Source organism: Brassica oleracea, chromosome C3, assembly GCF_000695525.1.
Source record: "Brassica oleracea var. oleracea cultivar TO1000 chromosome C3, BOL, whole genome shotgun sequence".
Classification (NCBI taxonomy): domain Eukaryota; kingdom Viridiplantae; phylum Streptophyta; class Magnoliopsida; order Brassicales; family Brassicaceae; genus Brassica; species Brassica oleracea.
The window spans coordinates 24,177,505-24,192,412 of record NC_027750.1 but is presented as its reverse complement, the minus strand read 5'-3'; the positions used below and the strand labels follow the sequence as shown (position 1 = coordinate 24,192,412).

General features: G+C 42.9%; 3 protein-coding genes across 3 annotated transcripts; all 3 read left to right on the top strand.

Moving 5' to 3' along the window:
• The first annotated feature begins 3,222 nt into the window (after positions 1-3,222).
• Positions 3,223-5,415, top strand: LOC106334189 (ABC transporter I family member 6, chloroplastic-like). The gene is made up of 6 exons (XM_013772512.1): positions 3,223-3,648; positions 3,760-3,810; positions 3,890-4,111; positions 4,229-4,351; positions 4,837-5,013; positions 5,103-5,415. Exons 1-6 carry the CDS (start codon positions 3,301-3,303, stop codon positions 5,184-5,186), a joined length of 1,005 nt encoding a protein of 334 aa, XP_013627966.1. The 5' UTR covers positions 3,223-3,300; the 3' UTR covers positions 5,187-5,415.
• A 136-nt stretch (positions 5,416-5,551) lies between these two features.
• On the top strand, positions 5,552-8,740 carry LOC106334188 (calcium-dependent protein kinase 2-like). Its single transcript, XM_013772511.1, has 7 exons — positions 5,552-7,002; positions 7,076-7,219; positions 7,295-7,447; positions 7,708-7,823; positions 7,901-8,068; positions 8,145-8,369; positions 8,456-8,740. The coding sequence occupies exons 1-7, from the start codon at positions 6,048-6,050 to the stop codon at positions 8,570-8,572; spliced, it is 1,878 nt and encodes a 625-aa protein (XP_013627965.1). The 5' UTR covers positions 5,552-6,047; the 3' UTR covers positions 8,573-8,740.
• A 442-nt stretch (positions 8,741-9,182) lies between these two features.
• LOC106334187 (nuclear pore complex protein NUP1) lies at positions 9,183-14,707 on the top strand. Its single transcript, XM_013772510.1, has 9 exons — positions 9,183-9,646; positions 9,838-9,884; positions 10,001-10,119; positions 10,342-10,528; positions 10,616-10,909; positions 10,985-11,062; positions 11,149-11,763; positions 11,976-12,442; positions 12,546-14,707. Exons 1-9 carry the CDS (start codon positions 9,322-9,324, stop codon positions 14,398-14,400), a joined length of 3,987 nt encoding a protein of 1,328 aa, XP_013627964.1. The 5' UTR covers positions 9,183-9,321; the 3' UTR covers positions 14,401-14,707.
• The last annotated feature ends 201 nt before the right edge of the window (positions 14,708-14,908 follow it).

Sequence of the window (14,908 nt, the reverse complement as noted above, 5' to 3'; positions counted from 1 at the left end):
CGAGGTGCAGTGATCTTGGGAATGAGCCTAATGTGGGTTTCGTTTTGTTGTGGATGAAGAGAGCTTGAAGTGAAGAAATCCCGAACATCCCTTATCACATCCGCACCCACTATATGCCAATAAGACTGGTAGAAAGTGGCGGAGAAGCCATCGGGGCCTGGAGCTTTGTTACCGTTTATGGACATAACAGCTTCCCTTATTTCCGAATCACTCGGTATTGCAGTTAGCATTCTGTTCATATCTGGAGATACCTTTTTCCGGAGAAGGCCTTGAATCTGCGAAAATGAGTCGTTGCCATTGGTCATAAAGATCTGAGTGAAATAATTTGATATCACTCTAGTAATGTCCTGCTCCTCATATACTGCTCCACCTTGTGCATCCTCAAGCACTGGAATGGAATTTATTGCTCTCCTAGTCCTGGTGGCTGCATGAAAGAAACCAGTATTCCTGTCTCCTTGTTTGAGCCATTGGATTCTACTTCTTTGTTGCCAAAATTGCTCCTCAGCTAGGTAAGCAATGCGAAGTGAAGCCTTAATCTCGTCAATTAAGTTTTGGTCTGGAGTATCACACGAGAGGGCCGCCTCAAGTGTTTCTTGGTTTCGTTTTATGGAGAGATTGCTCTGCTCCTGTTGATCCTTTGACCACTCGATGATCCCTCTCCTAACATCATTTAGCTTCTGGATTACCGAGTCTAGAGGAGAGTGATGCCAAGTTTTATCTATGAGCTGTGTAACTTCAGGCTGCTCAGTAAGTGATCTGTTGAAACGGAAAACACCTCGCTTTCGTTTTCTATCTGCGTTGAAGTAGGTTAGTAGTGGTCTATGGTCTGATCCCTCAAATCGCAGGTATCGGCAACGTCCCAATGGGAACGATTCTGACCATGAGCAGTTTCCCATAGAGCGATCCAACCTAGATCTGATGAAATGTGTATGCCTGTTCCCGCGCCAAGATAAATGTTCTCCCGTGTGTTTTAGATTCCACAATCCATTTTGTGCCACGAAGGATCTAAAGGCCGTGAAGGAGCCTTCAAAACGCACAGGCCCTCCCACTTTTTCCGCATTGTTTAAGATATCGTTGAAGTCCCCAGTAAGCAACCACGGAGAATCTCTGCCTTGCCCCACTGTAGTCAGTTTCTGCCAGTATGCGGTTCTATCTTCTGTTGCAGGGGCTCCATACACAAAAGAAACGAAGGTGGTGACTCCCTTATGTACTACTCTTGTGTCCACCAGATTGGGAGATGATTCTAGTATGGTGATATCAGTGTCATCATTCCAGAATAATGAGAGACCACCACTAAGCCCTATGGGCGGTATAGAAAAGTAATGGATAAAGTGAAGACTTTGGAGTTTCAGCTTTATAAATTCATCCTCATTCTTTGTTTCCATTAGGAACATTACATTAGGAGCCATTTTCTTGTGGATCTCCTTGATACGCCGGATTGTAAGGACGTTCCCAAGTCCTTGACAATTCCAGCTTAATATGACTAAGGAAGAGGGTGGTGTTGGGGCCGAAAATCCACCCCACCTCTAGTACTGCCCGGTATAAACACCGTACTCGGAGCTCCATTATTCTTTCGCTGCTTGCTGGACCCTGCCTTATTACAAGGTATAGTGCTTTCTTTATCCTCTACTATCATTCTGCGAGTTGAGGTTGAGGAACGAGTAGTAGTTGATCTTCGGAGAGCAAGTGTTTGTAGAGGGCTTCTTGCGATACGTTTCCTGGTAGTAACTTTCCGTTTAGCCAGTGATTTACTTTGGGGTGCGAGTGGGATAGAGTGGAAAACTGTTCTGCTTGATCCCGCGTGTTTGTCTCTCAGTCTCCGAACTGTAGGGACTCTGGTTGATTCCATGGCCTCATTTTCCCCTTCCATCTGCTCCGGGATTACCTCGCCCTCGATATTATCTTCATTTACTTGGAGGCGTCCTGACTCAAAGCTCGGAGGCATTCTGTCAATTGGTTCAGAGAGGCGGGCAAGGGCTGATCGTCTTTCTCTCGAGCCCGAGTGCGAAGCATCTTTACTCCCATTTGGATCGATACGAGATTGTAAGTTACGCGCTGGCGTGATCTCCTGTTTAGAAGCTGAGGGTTGAGCATTGACCTCCATCGTTGGTAGCTGAGGCCTGTCTCTCAAGTCATGAGATGGAGTTAGAACCCTTGTAGAGGTGGATTGGTGATTTTCTGCAATTTGAACATGCGGGATATTCCCCGTAACTTGATCCAAACTTTGGCGAGGAAGTGGGTTACCATAGGGAGTAGAGGACCCCGAACTTTGTCTACTCTTCTCAACGACTCTGTACTGTAGATTAGGAGCCTCTGTTCTGCGGTATCCAGAGTTTGAGCGTGCAGTGCGAGATAGGACTGAGTTGTCTCTTCTGTATTCTACCTCACGGTGTCGGTAGCGCAGGTCAATTGATCTGTCTCTTCTAGTTAGTTCATAACTTGATGCAGGAGTCCTCGCATTTATGTGAGCTTCATCAGGTCTTCTATATCCTCTTCGGTCATCATGTCTTCTCTTTTCTGACTCAATCCGCTGGAGGGCTATTTGTTGTGTAATGCCTAAGATTCTGTCCTTTGGGGGAGGAGCCTTGGGATCTCGTTGAGGGCAGATAGACTCCTCATGAAACAGAGAAAAGCACGTGAAGCAATGTTTCTCAATTTTTGTGTACTCAAACTCAACTTCAGTGATGTCATCAGTGGGCAGTTCGATCTCAGCCCTCATGACCTCGGCACAGGGAGCCCTGGCTGACCCGCCGATGTCGTCGGGGGTTGAGCCCGGTGAGATTCCGGTCAGAAGATACAGGGGATAAAAGCAGTGTAGACGTCAAAACTCTATCTGGTCTTCGTAGTTGCTTCGTCGCGAGCGCTTTGGGTGGAACCGGCCAAAGATCTCTACTGTGGAGGAGGAAATCGCCGGACGTTTTGAAAAAGTCGCAGTATTTTTCGCTCACTGTTCACTCAATCTCACTGTTCACTCAATCTCACCTGCTCCGCGACCATCGAACATTTTATAAGTGTGTATATATGAAATACTTTTGTGCCATGGGAGGGCTTGAGATTAAGGTTGAAAATTTATAAATGGTTTCTTTTGCTACAAGGAAGCATAGTTAGTGAAGAAGACGCGCATCAAACACGAAATGACGTCGTTTTAGTTTATTTTTTCCATCCTTTAAAAAAAATATAGTTGCTTACGTGGCATATAAAACACATTATTATGTAATAAGATTCCCAAGGACCTAAACCACGCTTACTCCACCACTCACCGGATAACTTCCGTCGTCTTCCGCCGCAACTTCTATCTCCATGGCCGGCGCAAACCTAAATCTCCGTCACGCGTACTCTATCGCTCAATTCGTTCCCACCGTTTCTTCTCCTTCTCCTCCTTATCACCGAGTTCAGCTCAGAATCTCACCCTCTCGTGTTCTCTTCTCTAATCTCCGAGCTAACTCTCCAACCTCACGAACCACTCGCCGTTCAAAAACTATTACTTCGTCTTCCGTATCTTCCGCCGTCGATTCTGATTCGTTGGTGGGAGGTGGCGGTGAAGTGAGGAAGATCCCTTTGCTAGAGGTAAAGGATTTGAGAGCTGTGATTGTTGAATCGAGGCAGGAGATACTCAAAGGCGTCAACTTGGTTGTCTACGAAGGAGAGGTGAGTCAACTTTTATATGTTTGACTTTAGACGAGCTTCAACAGTTCTATACGTGATTGCTAATTGTAAAAGATGTAATCTTTTGTGGGAACTTTGTCGGATCCCTCATAGGTTCACGCAGTGATGGGGAAGAATGGTTCAGGGAAGAGCACATTCTCTAAGGTGAGCATTTCGAACTTTGTCCGATCCTCTATGCTGCATAGTAGTATTTAGTTTTCTTAGAGAGCTTTATTCTTTGTAGGTTCTTGTTGGTCATCCGGATTATGAAGTGACGGGAGGGAGTATTGTATTCAAAGGGCAGAATCTGGTTGATATGGAGCCAGAGGAGAGATCTCTTGCTGGTCTCTTCATGAGTTTCCAGTCACCAGTTGAGATCCCTGGTGTTAGCAACATGGATTTCTTGAATATGGCTTTCAATGCTCGGAAACGGAAGCTCGGTCAGCCAGAGCTTGATCCAATCCAGGTGTGTTTGGCGCATTAGGATCGGTCTTCTTTCTTACTTGTTGTTGTGTGTCTCTGTGCCAGTTGGTCTTTTACCCTTTGAAGAACTGTCTAATTTTGTCTGATATGGCTTATGCAGTTCTACAGCCACTTAGTGTCAAAGCTTGAAGTTGTGAATATGAAGACCGATTTTCTGAATAGGAATGTCAATGAAGGGTTTAGTGGTGGCGAAAGGAAACGCAATGAGATTCTACAGTTAGCGGTATTGCTCCAGTTCCCCCCCCCTTGTTTTCTTAGTTGTTGCAAGGACTGTATATATGATAAGAAAACAAAATGTAGTAACAGAAGGGAGTTGGGATACTGTACTTGTTCCATAACTGTGAAAAAACACAAGGCTACTAGTTAAGATATTTAGGTAGACTTGCCGAAGCAGGTTGTATGAAATTGCTAGAGCATTAAGGATCTATGATCTGTATTTGACTGCAGTGTTGGCTGTAAAGACAAATGATAATCTCTCCTTAGATATATCCTTGTAATTGAAATCTCTCCAAACAATGGGGACATGTCCTTATTTTTATCAATAAATTGCTTTGACATGATATGGTTGGTCCACTTAATCTTCAACCTCTAAACAGGAGAATAGTATTAGTCTCCTTTTCTTCATAGCAATACATGGAAAAAAGAATAGGAGATCAGGGAGCACTTAATGCTATATGTTTGGTAATGGTGTCTTCCTGGTCCTTGCAGGTCCTTGGAGCGGAGTTGGCTATACTGGACGAGATAGATTCAGGGCTGGATGTTGATGCTCTTCAAGATGTGGCAAAGGCGGTGAACGGGCTATTGACACCAAAAAACTCTGTTCTGATGATAACCCACTATCAACGCCTACTTGACTACATCAAACCAACTTTCATACACATCATGGTGAGTGTTCTTGGTTTCTTTGGCCAAACCGCAAGAGCTACTTGTGTTTTTGTTTGTATTGGTGGTTCATGTATGTTACTCGGTTTCAGGAGAATGGAAGAATCATTAAAACCGGAGACAACACCTTGGCAAAATTACTGGAAAAGGAAGGCTACAAGGCCATATCCGGTTAGTTATCTCAGATCATAGTAAACCGCTCTTCCTTCTTCTAAGAGACCAGAGTGTTGCTTTTGTCTCAAAGACATTGGAATTTGAAGATGGTGTCTGGAAAGTCAATTTTTTTTGGGTTCATTGGTTTTTTTTGTCTGGTCTTGTTTATGAACAGTGCTTCCATACTTTTTTGTAACTAACAATAAATTCGGTTAAATAACCCATTATGTTGTAGTGGGGTACTACAAAATACAACGTGATCGCTGGTGATTTAAAACGCAAACGCGATTTTTCAAACTCATTGCATCATCATCTCCTTGAATCTTCTTCTTCATCTTCTCCACAATTGACTTATTGCTATTAAGCAATAAGATTGCAACTTCCGGAGGTTTATTGCAAATGTATTGCTATTAATCCATCCCTCGATCTTCCCTCCCTTGTTTTCCGACCAAACAACAAAAGAAAGTTTCTTCTTTTATTTTGCATCACAGATCTTATTGTCTGAAATCATTTCCGTTTTTTTTTTTTTTTTAAATTTCATCCTTCTCTGTAATGGGTTCGTTTGAAGTTTTCGATTTGCATATGACCCTTCTGAAAAGATCGGAACTTTTTTCCGTGACTGTATTCTTTTCTGGGGCTTATTGATTGTTGATGTGGAAGTGTCCTTTGCGTTTACTCTATCAACAGAGTAGGTTTATTGCTGGCTCATTTGTATTCTATGAGTGGCTCAGAGATTCTATATCGTTGGAGAAGAGAACAAAGTATTAGATTAAGAGGGATTTGACTTTCATCACTTGTGGTGTGAGATCAGATCAGATCACTTTGTCTGAATGCGATTCTGGAGAAAGTTGATTTAGGATTATAAGTATAGAGATATTCTTTTGATGGGTAATGTTTGTGTTGGACCAACCATTTCTGGCAACAGTTTAGTGCAAGCTGTTTCCGCTGCAATATGGCGGCCACGGATTGGAGCTGATCAGCAAGCCTCTTCCCATGGCAAAGGAGAAGCTTCCAAAGAAGCAGCTTCTTCCCATGGCAAAGCAGAAGTTTCCAAAGAAGCATCATCTTCAGAACCATTACCTGATCAGGTTCAGAATAAACCCCCTGAGCAAGTCACAATGCCAAATCCAAGATCCATTCCCGAAGCCGAAACCAAATCAAAACCAGATGCACCTGAGGAAATCAAGCAGGAAGTTGTTCTGCAGGTGGAGACTACAAAGCCTGAGACAACAAAACCAGATACAAAGAGTGAAACCAACCCACCGGAGAAGAAACCCGATCCCAATAAGCCTAAACACATGAGGAGAGTGTCCAGTGCAGGCCTTAGAACCGAGTCAGTGTTACAGAGGAAGACCGAGAACTTCAAAGAGTTCTATTCACTAGGAAGGAAACTCGGACAAGGGCAATTTGGGACAACGTTCTTATGCCTCGAGAAAGGCACAGGGAAGGAGTACGCGTGCAAATCCATCTCCAAGAGGAAGCTTTTAACAGACGAAGACGTTGAAGATGTGAGAAGAGAGATTCAGATAATGCATCACTTGGCTGGTCATCCTAACGTTATATCCATCAAAGGAGCTTATGAGGATGTTGTGGCGGTGCATCTTGTGATGGAGCTGTGTTCCGGGGGGGAGCTTTTCGATAGGATTATCCAGCGTGGGCATTACACTGAGAGGAAAGCTGCTGAGCTTGCGAGAACCATTGTTGGGGTTTTGGAGACTTGCCACTCTCTTGGTGTTATGCATAGAGACCTCAAGCCTGAGAACTTTCTTTTTGTTAGTAAAGAGGAAGATTCTCTGTTGAAGACTATTGACTTTGGACTCTCAATGTTCTTTAAACCAGGTTTTAATCTCTTTCTCTTTACACAACATCTATGTTTGAGTTTGTAACTTTAGTTTCCTTTTGAATGTTGCAGATGAGGTTTTTACAGATGTTGTTGGTAGTCCATATTATGTAGCTCCTGAAGTTCTTAGGAAGCGTTATGGTTCTGAATCAGATGTGTGGAGTGCTGGTGTGATTGTTTACATTTTGTTAAGCGGTGTTCCTCCTTTCTGGGCTGGTAAGAGCTGTTGCATCTGTTTTGTTTCATATTAGACTCTCTGCAACAAGCTGATGTTACCATTGTCACGAACAGAAACCGAACAAGGTATATTCGAACAGGTCCTTCATGGAGATCTTGACTTCTCATCTGATCCTTGGCCAAGCATCTCTGAAGGCGCAAAGGACTTGGTGCAGAAAATGCTTGTGCGTGACCCCAAGCGAAGACTAACTGCACATCAAGTATTGTGTAAGTCATTCAAGTCTAAACATTCGTCTTTGGGGCCGATTCTGAGATTTTGGGGACTAGACGATTTAAATTTAGCGAGAATTTTAATATTTTTTTTGTTTTTTACAAATTTAAAGACCTATTCCTATGTAATTGTTTTTAAAAAATTTGGAGACCATAGACCAATGCTTGACTGGCTTATGCCCAGGATGAGCATAGAACTTTCTTTTCTAGTATATGCTTAGATGATTTTTCCAACACATGTTTGTGTGTGGACTCAGGTCATCCATGGGTTCAAATTGATGGTGTGGCTCCAGACAAACCTCTGGACTCTGCTGTATTGAGCCGTATGAAGCAGTTTTCTGCAATGAACAAGTTCAAGAAAATGGCTCTTAGAGTAAGCTATCTTTCTAATGCTAAACAAGATCTCAAAGAAAGAGAAAAACTCAGAAGTTCTTCAACCCCTCCTTGTAGGTCATAGCCGAGAGCTTATCTGAAGAAGAAATAGCCGGTTTGAAAGAAATGTTCAAGATGATTGACGCAGACAACAGTGGTCAGATAACATTCGAAGAACTTAAAGTAGGACTAAAACGAGTTGGTGCTAATCTCGAAGAGTCAGAGATTCTTGACCTTATGCAGGCTGTAAGATTCTGTAGCAGATCTGTCTTGTGCTTAGGTTTTGTCATAATCTTTGTGTGTTCTGTGTCTTCTGATTCAGGCTGATGTGGACAATAGCGGAACAATAGACTACAAAGAGTTCATAGCAGCAACTTTGCATCTAAACAAGATAGAGAGAGAGGACCATTTGTTCGCCGCCTTCTCCTACTTTGACAAGGACGATAGTGGGTTTATAACCCATGACGAGCTTCAGCAAGCTTGTGAGGAGTTTGGTGTTGAAGATGCTCGCATAGAAGAAATGATATGCGATGTTGATCAAGACAAAGTAAGAATCTCCTTTTCTTTACAGCTTCTCATCTTATCCTAAGCTAACAAATGCATTATATAACAACACTGAATCATTGGTTACAGGATGGAAGAATAGACTACAACGAGTTTGTGGCAATGATGCAGAAAGGGAGCATCATGGGAGGAGGACCTATGAAGATGGGTTTAGAGAAGAGCATTAGCATCTCTTTAAAACATTAGTTGTCATATACAAACCCATAAGATCATGAAATACTTATGAATGATGATACTTATGAATGATGATGATTATGTTTTTTTTTTGTTTTCTCAATATTGTGATGAGAGTTTTGTTATTATTAGGAAAATCTTTACTGTACTGTGTACTTTTATGCATATAAACATTGTTTCTTTTGGGTCTGTTACTTGTGGCTACTTTGATTTATCTCTGCAAATTATTTCTATGTTTCCAGGTTTTACAAAAATGATAATAATCAACATTGTTACAAAAAAAAAAAAAATAACAATCAACATTGCCAGTTGTTAAAAAGAAATATAGATAATAGTTAGTGGGCTGGGCTTTTATATAACATAATGGGCCCCACAACCACGAAATAGATACAAGATTTTTTTCGGAGTCCATTATGTTCTACAAAAGCCCAGCCCAGTAAGTATCGCCGTCTGGCTAAAGATTAAATTAGTGTGACGGGGTATTGCTGAAAGCTCAATCTTAGACCGTTGGAAGGGATTTCATCTAACGGGTATAAATAACCCGTCTCAGTATTTTACGTGACGGACAGTCTCGCTAGTTTTGTTATACGAATATACGCTCCTCTCGTTTTGTGTTTTCGGTTTGGGTGCCACAAATTAGAAAAAACCCTAATTTCTCAAAATTTTCCGATTCCTTCTCCATTCCCAATAAGTTTCCGATCTTCCTTAGGCGGAAAAGGGCTCGTTTGAAAACCCAAGATTCGTATCCTCGTTTCGGCTAAATGGCGAGTGCCTCACGGGGAGAGAGCAGCAACCCCTACGGCGGCGGATTGGGAACCGGCGGAAAGTTCCGTAAGCCGGCGGCTCGAAGGTCCCAGAAAACTCCGTATGAGCGGCCACCGACCTCCGTGAGGGGCGCTGGAGTTGGAGGCGGCAGGGAAGACAGAGGCGGCGGCGGGTGGCTGTCTAAATTGGTGGATCCGGCGCAGAGGCTGATTACTTACAGCGCCCATAAGCTTTTCGCGTCTGTGTTTCGGAAACGGCTCGTCTCAGGTGAAACGCCTTTGCAGTCTCCGGAGCAGCAGCAACAGCAGGTTCCTGAAAGAGGTAATGGGCTCATGATAGCTGTTTTTTTGTTGCCAAAGCTTTAATCTTTGAATTAATTGAAGTAGCGGCCTAGTAGGTATTCTAGGATTGGTTCTGTTAATCTTTCCTCTGATTGGTTGTGATTGTTTATGTGTTAGGAGCAATCATGTATGTTTTTTTTAATATGTGTGGTGTATGTTTTCATGGTTCAGATGTGATTCAGGAGACTAGAGTAGCACACATGGAGAGTACACCTGCTGTAAGTAAATAATCTTCTTCCTGTGGATCAAGAATCTTTTTTGTTGATTCAAGAAAAAAAAATTGTCTTTCGTTCTTTCATCCTCTGTTGTGTGACCGTGATTTATCTATGTGAAGTTGTCCATGAAAAATGATGTGGTTCGGATCCAAGAAGCTAATGCATCCGGCAATCCAGGCAAAGGCAAGGATGGATTTACGGATCTTGAGAAATTTTTGAAGGAGAAAACTTTTACAAGGTACATCTGTCTTGGAAGTTTTTGCTTGTGCATATAACCTAGCATAATAGTAATTATTCCCTTAAGATTATAGAAGTTTCTTTGTCTTTGCACGCATTTAACATTGGTTATAAAGAAGAGTGAAATTTCTAGTCTTTTAACTTTTTTTCATCTTCTTGTTCTTGGTGCATTTCATTACAATATTTTTAGGAATTTCGTTGATCACATTTGATGGTTTTACAGATCTGAAGTTGACCGATTAACTGCACTGCTCCGTTCGAAAGCTGGTGTTTCATCCACTGTAAACGGGGATCAAAGAAATGATGCGAGTAGTTTGAGGCATCCACCACCATCACATGAGAGGGATAGTGCACGTCCAGATAATGGAAGTATGAACGCCCTTGTTTCAACACCTCTCGGAAGTTCGAGGGTAAGGAAGTTGTTATACATATGAGATATCCTAGTCTGTTTTATGCCGATGGCGTACTTAATCTTTTGATTGTTACATCTTTACCAGGCTCTCGATGAGGGCATTGCTTCGCCAGCACAGCTTGCAAAAGCCTACATGGGTAGCAGACCATCAGAAGTTACTCCTTCTATGCTGGGGTTGCGTGGTCAAGCAGTTAGGGAAGATTCTGTTTTCCTGAACAGAACCCCTTTTCCGTCAAAGTCACCTACAATGTCACTGGTGCCAAAGCTTTCGGGACAAAGACCTCCGGAAAATGGTTATCTCACCCCTAGAACTCGGGGAAGATCTGCTGTTTATAGCATGGCCAGAACACCATACTCTAGGCCTCAGTCCACTGCGAAGGTTTCAATGTTGAACCATGACTTTTCTATTTTAGAGTTTGCAACTGGTATCTAATTTTATGGGTTTTTTTTCCAGATTGGGTCTCCTTTCCAGGCATCTCCAGTTACATGGGAAGAAAGCTTATCTTCTGGTTCCAGACATGGGTTTCAATCGGTGAATTTTTTTGACTATGCATCAAACGGATTTCAGATTGGTCTATAAAACATAAGTATTGACATGACTTTTAAATTATTTTGCAGGGTCTCAAACGGAGGAGCTCAGTCTTAGATAATGATATAGGATCTGTGGGGCCTGTAAGGAGGATTCGCCAGAAATCTAACCTTTCTTCTAGAAGCTTGGCGTTGCCTGCCTCAGAAGGCCCGCTATCTGTTCGTGCCAATGGTGGACAAAACATTACACATACATCTAAAGATAGTGCAGAGGATATTCCTGGTTCAAGTTTTAACGTTGTCCCTTCCAGATCCAAGGATACGGCTATGAAAATATTCCAGCAACTTGAGAAAATGGATTCCCCAAAGGAGAAATCGCCAAGTAAGTTATCACCGTCTATGCTACGAGGTCCGGCTCTCAAAAGCCTTCAGAATGTGGAGTCGCTGAAGTTCTTGGATAATATTCCTGAGAAGAAGGAAAAATCGCCAGTCTCTAGTCATCAAAAGCAGGAAAAATCTGGAGGGAGTGGCTCCAGGGAGTTTTTAGCTCTAAGTGAGAAGACTGGCAGTGCTGCTGTAGACACTAACAAAGCAGGTTCCAGTAAAGATCAGGAGACTCGTGTTAAAGGCGCTTATTTGCCTCTCACAAGTTCTTTGGAAGAGCATCCTCCAAAAAAACGAGCATTTCGGATGATTGCCGATGAGGTAACTTGTTCATTTCTTATATTTATATTTTCCAGAATATGCAAATAAGTGTGTCAAAGCGACCAATTGTAGAAATGCCAATCTTATTTCCTTTTCGTGGGAAAAATCTATTGCTATTCATAGTTGATTATATGCTTGTGTATTACCTTTGACCATATTTTACTGCACATGTTTGACCATCTATATATGCAATTGTGAACTAAACAATGCAGGATATGGAGGATGATCATGGTGCAGCACCTACTCCATTTGAAGAGGCAGAAAAACAGAATGTCTTACAAGTGGAGAAACGTGTTGGTATCAGCGTGTCTAAAGGGGAGAAACTGTTTACTTCATCGGAGGCCATGGCCTCTACGTCATATACTCCTAATGGTGACGCCTCTCAGGGTACTACCAATGGATCTCTGGAAACTGGAAGGAGCCAATTTTCTGCTTTACCAGTGGAATCTGTTAAGCAAAGCGTTATGCCCTCTGAGCCAACTTCAAAGGTCATCCAAGGGAATGAGAAATCGAGTATTTCTCCTTCCAAGCTGACCTCAGGAGGGGAATATATCTCTCGGGAAGAGCCTAAAAAAGATGCTGCTGTGTTTCCTAACATCTTCTCTTCACTGCCGACCACTGACTTTTTAAATCAAAACAATGGTACATCTGCAGCCATCAAATTAGAAAAGCCGAGCAGGTTAATGCATACTCCTTTTTCTTCTTAGTATATAGACAATAATTTCTTTACTCGAGTCAATCCCCTAGTAGTTTTAATTTGTTTACTGGCTTCTGACTTGCAGCTCTGCTTTTGGAGTATCGGAGGCTTTTGGAAAGCCAACTGAATCAATGAAACCTGTTAGCAACAATGCTTCTGGAGCTGAGTCAACTACCTCAGCTGGATCAACCCTCAACGGTAGTATATTCTCAGGTGGAGCAAACGCTATCAGTCAACCTCAGATTAACGGCTCTCTTGGTTCAAACCCTTCCTTCTCATCTAGCATTTCGAATATACCTTCCAATAATTCTGTGAGTGAGGTGCCATCCACTGTGCAATCTTCTGCTGCTACTCTGACTTCCCCGAGTGTATTTGGAACGACTCCGGCTGCCTCGAGTGTATTTGGGAAGTTGCCTGCTGATACTAGTAACGACAGCAGTTCCGGCAACAACCCACAATCAACTCCAGCAGCTCCATTGTCTGCTTCACCTTTCAAATTTGGGGAATCTGCAGCAGCTCCATTGTCTGCTTCAACAGTATCTGCATCTAGCGGTCTGGTTTCAAAAGAGACTGAAGTAAAGAACCCAACATTTGGAAATATAAACAGTTTCAAGTTTGGTGGTGTGGCCTCAGCTGATACGAGCACTGAAAATACTTTTGCTGCTAAGACCTCAGATATTAAAAGCACACCAGGTTTTATGTTTGGGAGCTCCCCTGCTGTGGCAGACCCTGGTAAAATTAGCTTTGGTGGGACATCCTCTACGGCTGGTGGCAGCACATTAAACCCTTCTTCTGCACCTGGGAGCTCTGCAAGTTTAGTGTTTGGTGTGTCATCTTCCTCAACGCGAGCGGAGAGCAGCAAGTTCTCGGGGACTTTTGCAGCTACCACTGGAAGTAATATTTTTGGAATTTCCTCTCCTGCATTTACAAGCTCTGGGAGTAGCGTTTCTGGAGGTGTAGCTGCAAGTACTACGAGCAGTGTTTTTGGATTCAATGCTGTTTCATCAGCTTCTGCTGCTAGCTCCCAGTCTCAAGCCTCAAATATGTTCGGTGCTGCAAATGGTCAGACGGGTAATACAGGGAGCGGAACCACAACTCAGACCCAAAGCGCCCCCTTTATGTTTGGGTCATCTGCATCAGCTCCTTCATTTGGCTTGTCTGGGAACAACACTTCATCGAACAGTTCTCCATTTGGAATGTCAAAGTCTGAACCTGCAGTATTTGCTTCTGGTTCAACCCCTCAACTGAGTTCGACAAACTCGTCTTCAAGCTCTAGTGGTACAACGAGCTCTTCCCTGTTTGGGACAAGCTGGCAAGCTCCCAAACCTGCTCCACCCTTTACTTCCTCATTCACCCCTTCCTCATCTCCAACGTTTTCATTTGGAGGATCTTCTGCTGCTGCCGCTCCAAGCGCTTCTGCTCCCATCACCTTTGGTTTCAACTCGACCGCTCCTCCCACCATTCCTCAGCAGTCAGTATTCGGTATCTCAGCCCCCTCAGCGACCCCTCCCTCACCCTTTGGAAACTCAACTCCCTCGTTTACGTTTGGTGCATCTGCTCCACCACCAAATAATACAAATGGTTTCAACAACAACCAACAAATGAGCATGGAGGACAGTATGGCAGAAGACACAGACCAAGCCAACAAAACATCCATGGGACAGCAACCAATGTTTGGAACACAGCCTGTCTCAATGCCTCAACCAGGCTTTACTTTCGGAGGAGGAGCACCACCAGCAACGCCTCCAACAATGGCTAACCCGTTCCAGTTCGGAGGCCAGCCGATTGCAAGCACACCACCACAGAACCCATCACCTTTCCAGGCGTCACAGAGTCTAGAGTTCCAAGGAGGTGGGAGCTTCTCACTGGGCAGCACTGGAGGCGGCGACAAGTCCGGGCGGAGAATCTTCAAAGCGAAGAAAACCAACAGAAAGAAGTAATAAGCGATGTGAGGATCGTCATCACTATACAACTCATGAAGAGTCTCATTTTATTACAACAGTCAAAACTTGGATTCCAGAGGTAAAATGTCAAAAATGTGGGTTTTCTCTTTATGCTGGTCTGTCATTTTCGTGTTTAAGAGTCGGGATTTGTGAGGGTTAAAATGTTGAGACTTATAAAGTTGGAAATTTTTGTAATTTTTCAGAAAATACGGGAGTTTGTAAGAGTAGTAAGTTCTGTCTAAAAAACTCTATTGTACTAGTGTTTTTGTAAGGCACAACAAATAGTCAAACTTTTCCTTACGTTTTTTGGTTAACGTACTAGATTCCTCTTACATTCAATTCGGTTACGTAAATTTAAACCAAACCGAAATCGATTATAGTCTTATCTTCTCATTGACCAATTAATTAATGATTATAATTTATTTATTTTTGTACGATTTAACTTTGAGACAAGATCTTCCAGGAAACTACTTCTCGTTGACTAATTAATTAAGGGTTATAATTA

Excerpts from the sequence above, each read along its gene's own strand:
- LOC106334188 (XM_013772511.1), top strand. The coding sequence starts at position 6,048 with ATGGGTAATGTTTGTGTTGGACCAACCATTTCTGGCAACAGTTTAGTG. Across the intron at positions 7,003-7,075 it reads CTCAATGTTCTTTAAACCAG|ATGAGGTTTTTACAGATGTT; the intron begins GTTTTAATCTCT and ends TGAATGTTGCAG. Across the intron at positions 8,370-8,455 it reads GCGATGTTGATCAAGACAAA|GATGGAAGAATAGACTACAA; the intron begins GTAAGAATCTCC and ends CATTGGTTACAG.
- LOC106334187 (XM_013772510.1), top strand. The coding sequence starts at position 9,322 with ATGGCGAGTGCCTCACGGGGAGAGAGCAGCAACCCCTACGGCGGCGGA. Across the intron at positions 9,647-9,837 it reads ACAGCAGGTTCCTGAAAGAG|ATGTGATTCAGGAGACTAGA; the intron begins GTAATGGGCTCA and ends TTCATGGTTCAG. Across the intron at positions 11,764-11,975 it reads TTCGGATGATTGCCGATGAG|GATATGGAGGATGATCATGG; the intron begins GTAACTTGTTCA and ends TAAACAATGCAG.
- LOC106334189 (XM_013772512.1), top strand. The coding sequence starts at position 3,301 with ATGGCCGGCGCAAACCTAAATCTCCGTCACGCGTACTCTATCGCTCAA. Across the intron at positions 3,811-3,889 it reads GGAAGAGCACATTCTCTAAG|GTTCTTGTTGGTCATCCGGA; the intron begins GTGAGCATTTCG and ends TATTCTTTGTAG. Across the intron at positions 5,014-5,102 it reads CAACTTTCATACACATCATG|GAGAATGGAAGAATCATTAA; the intron begins GTGAGTGTTCTT and ends ACTCGGTTTCAG.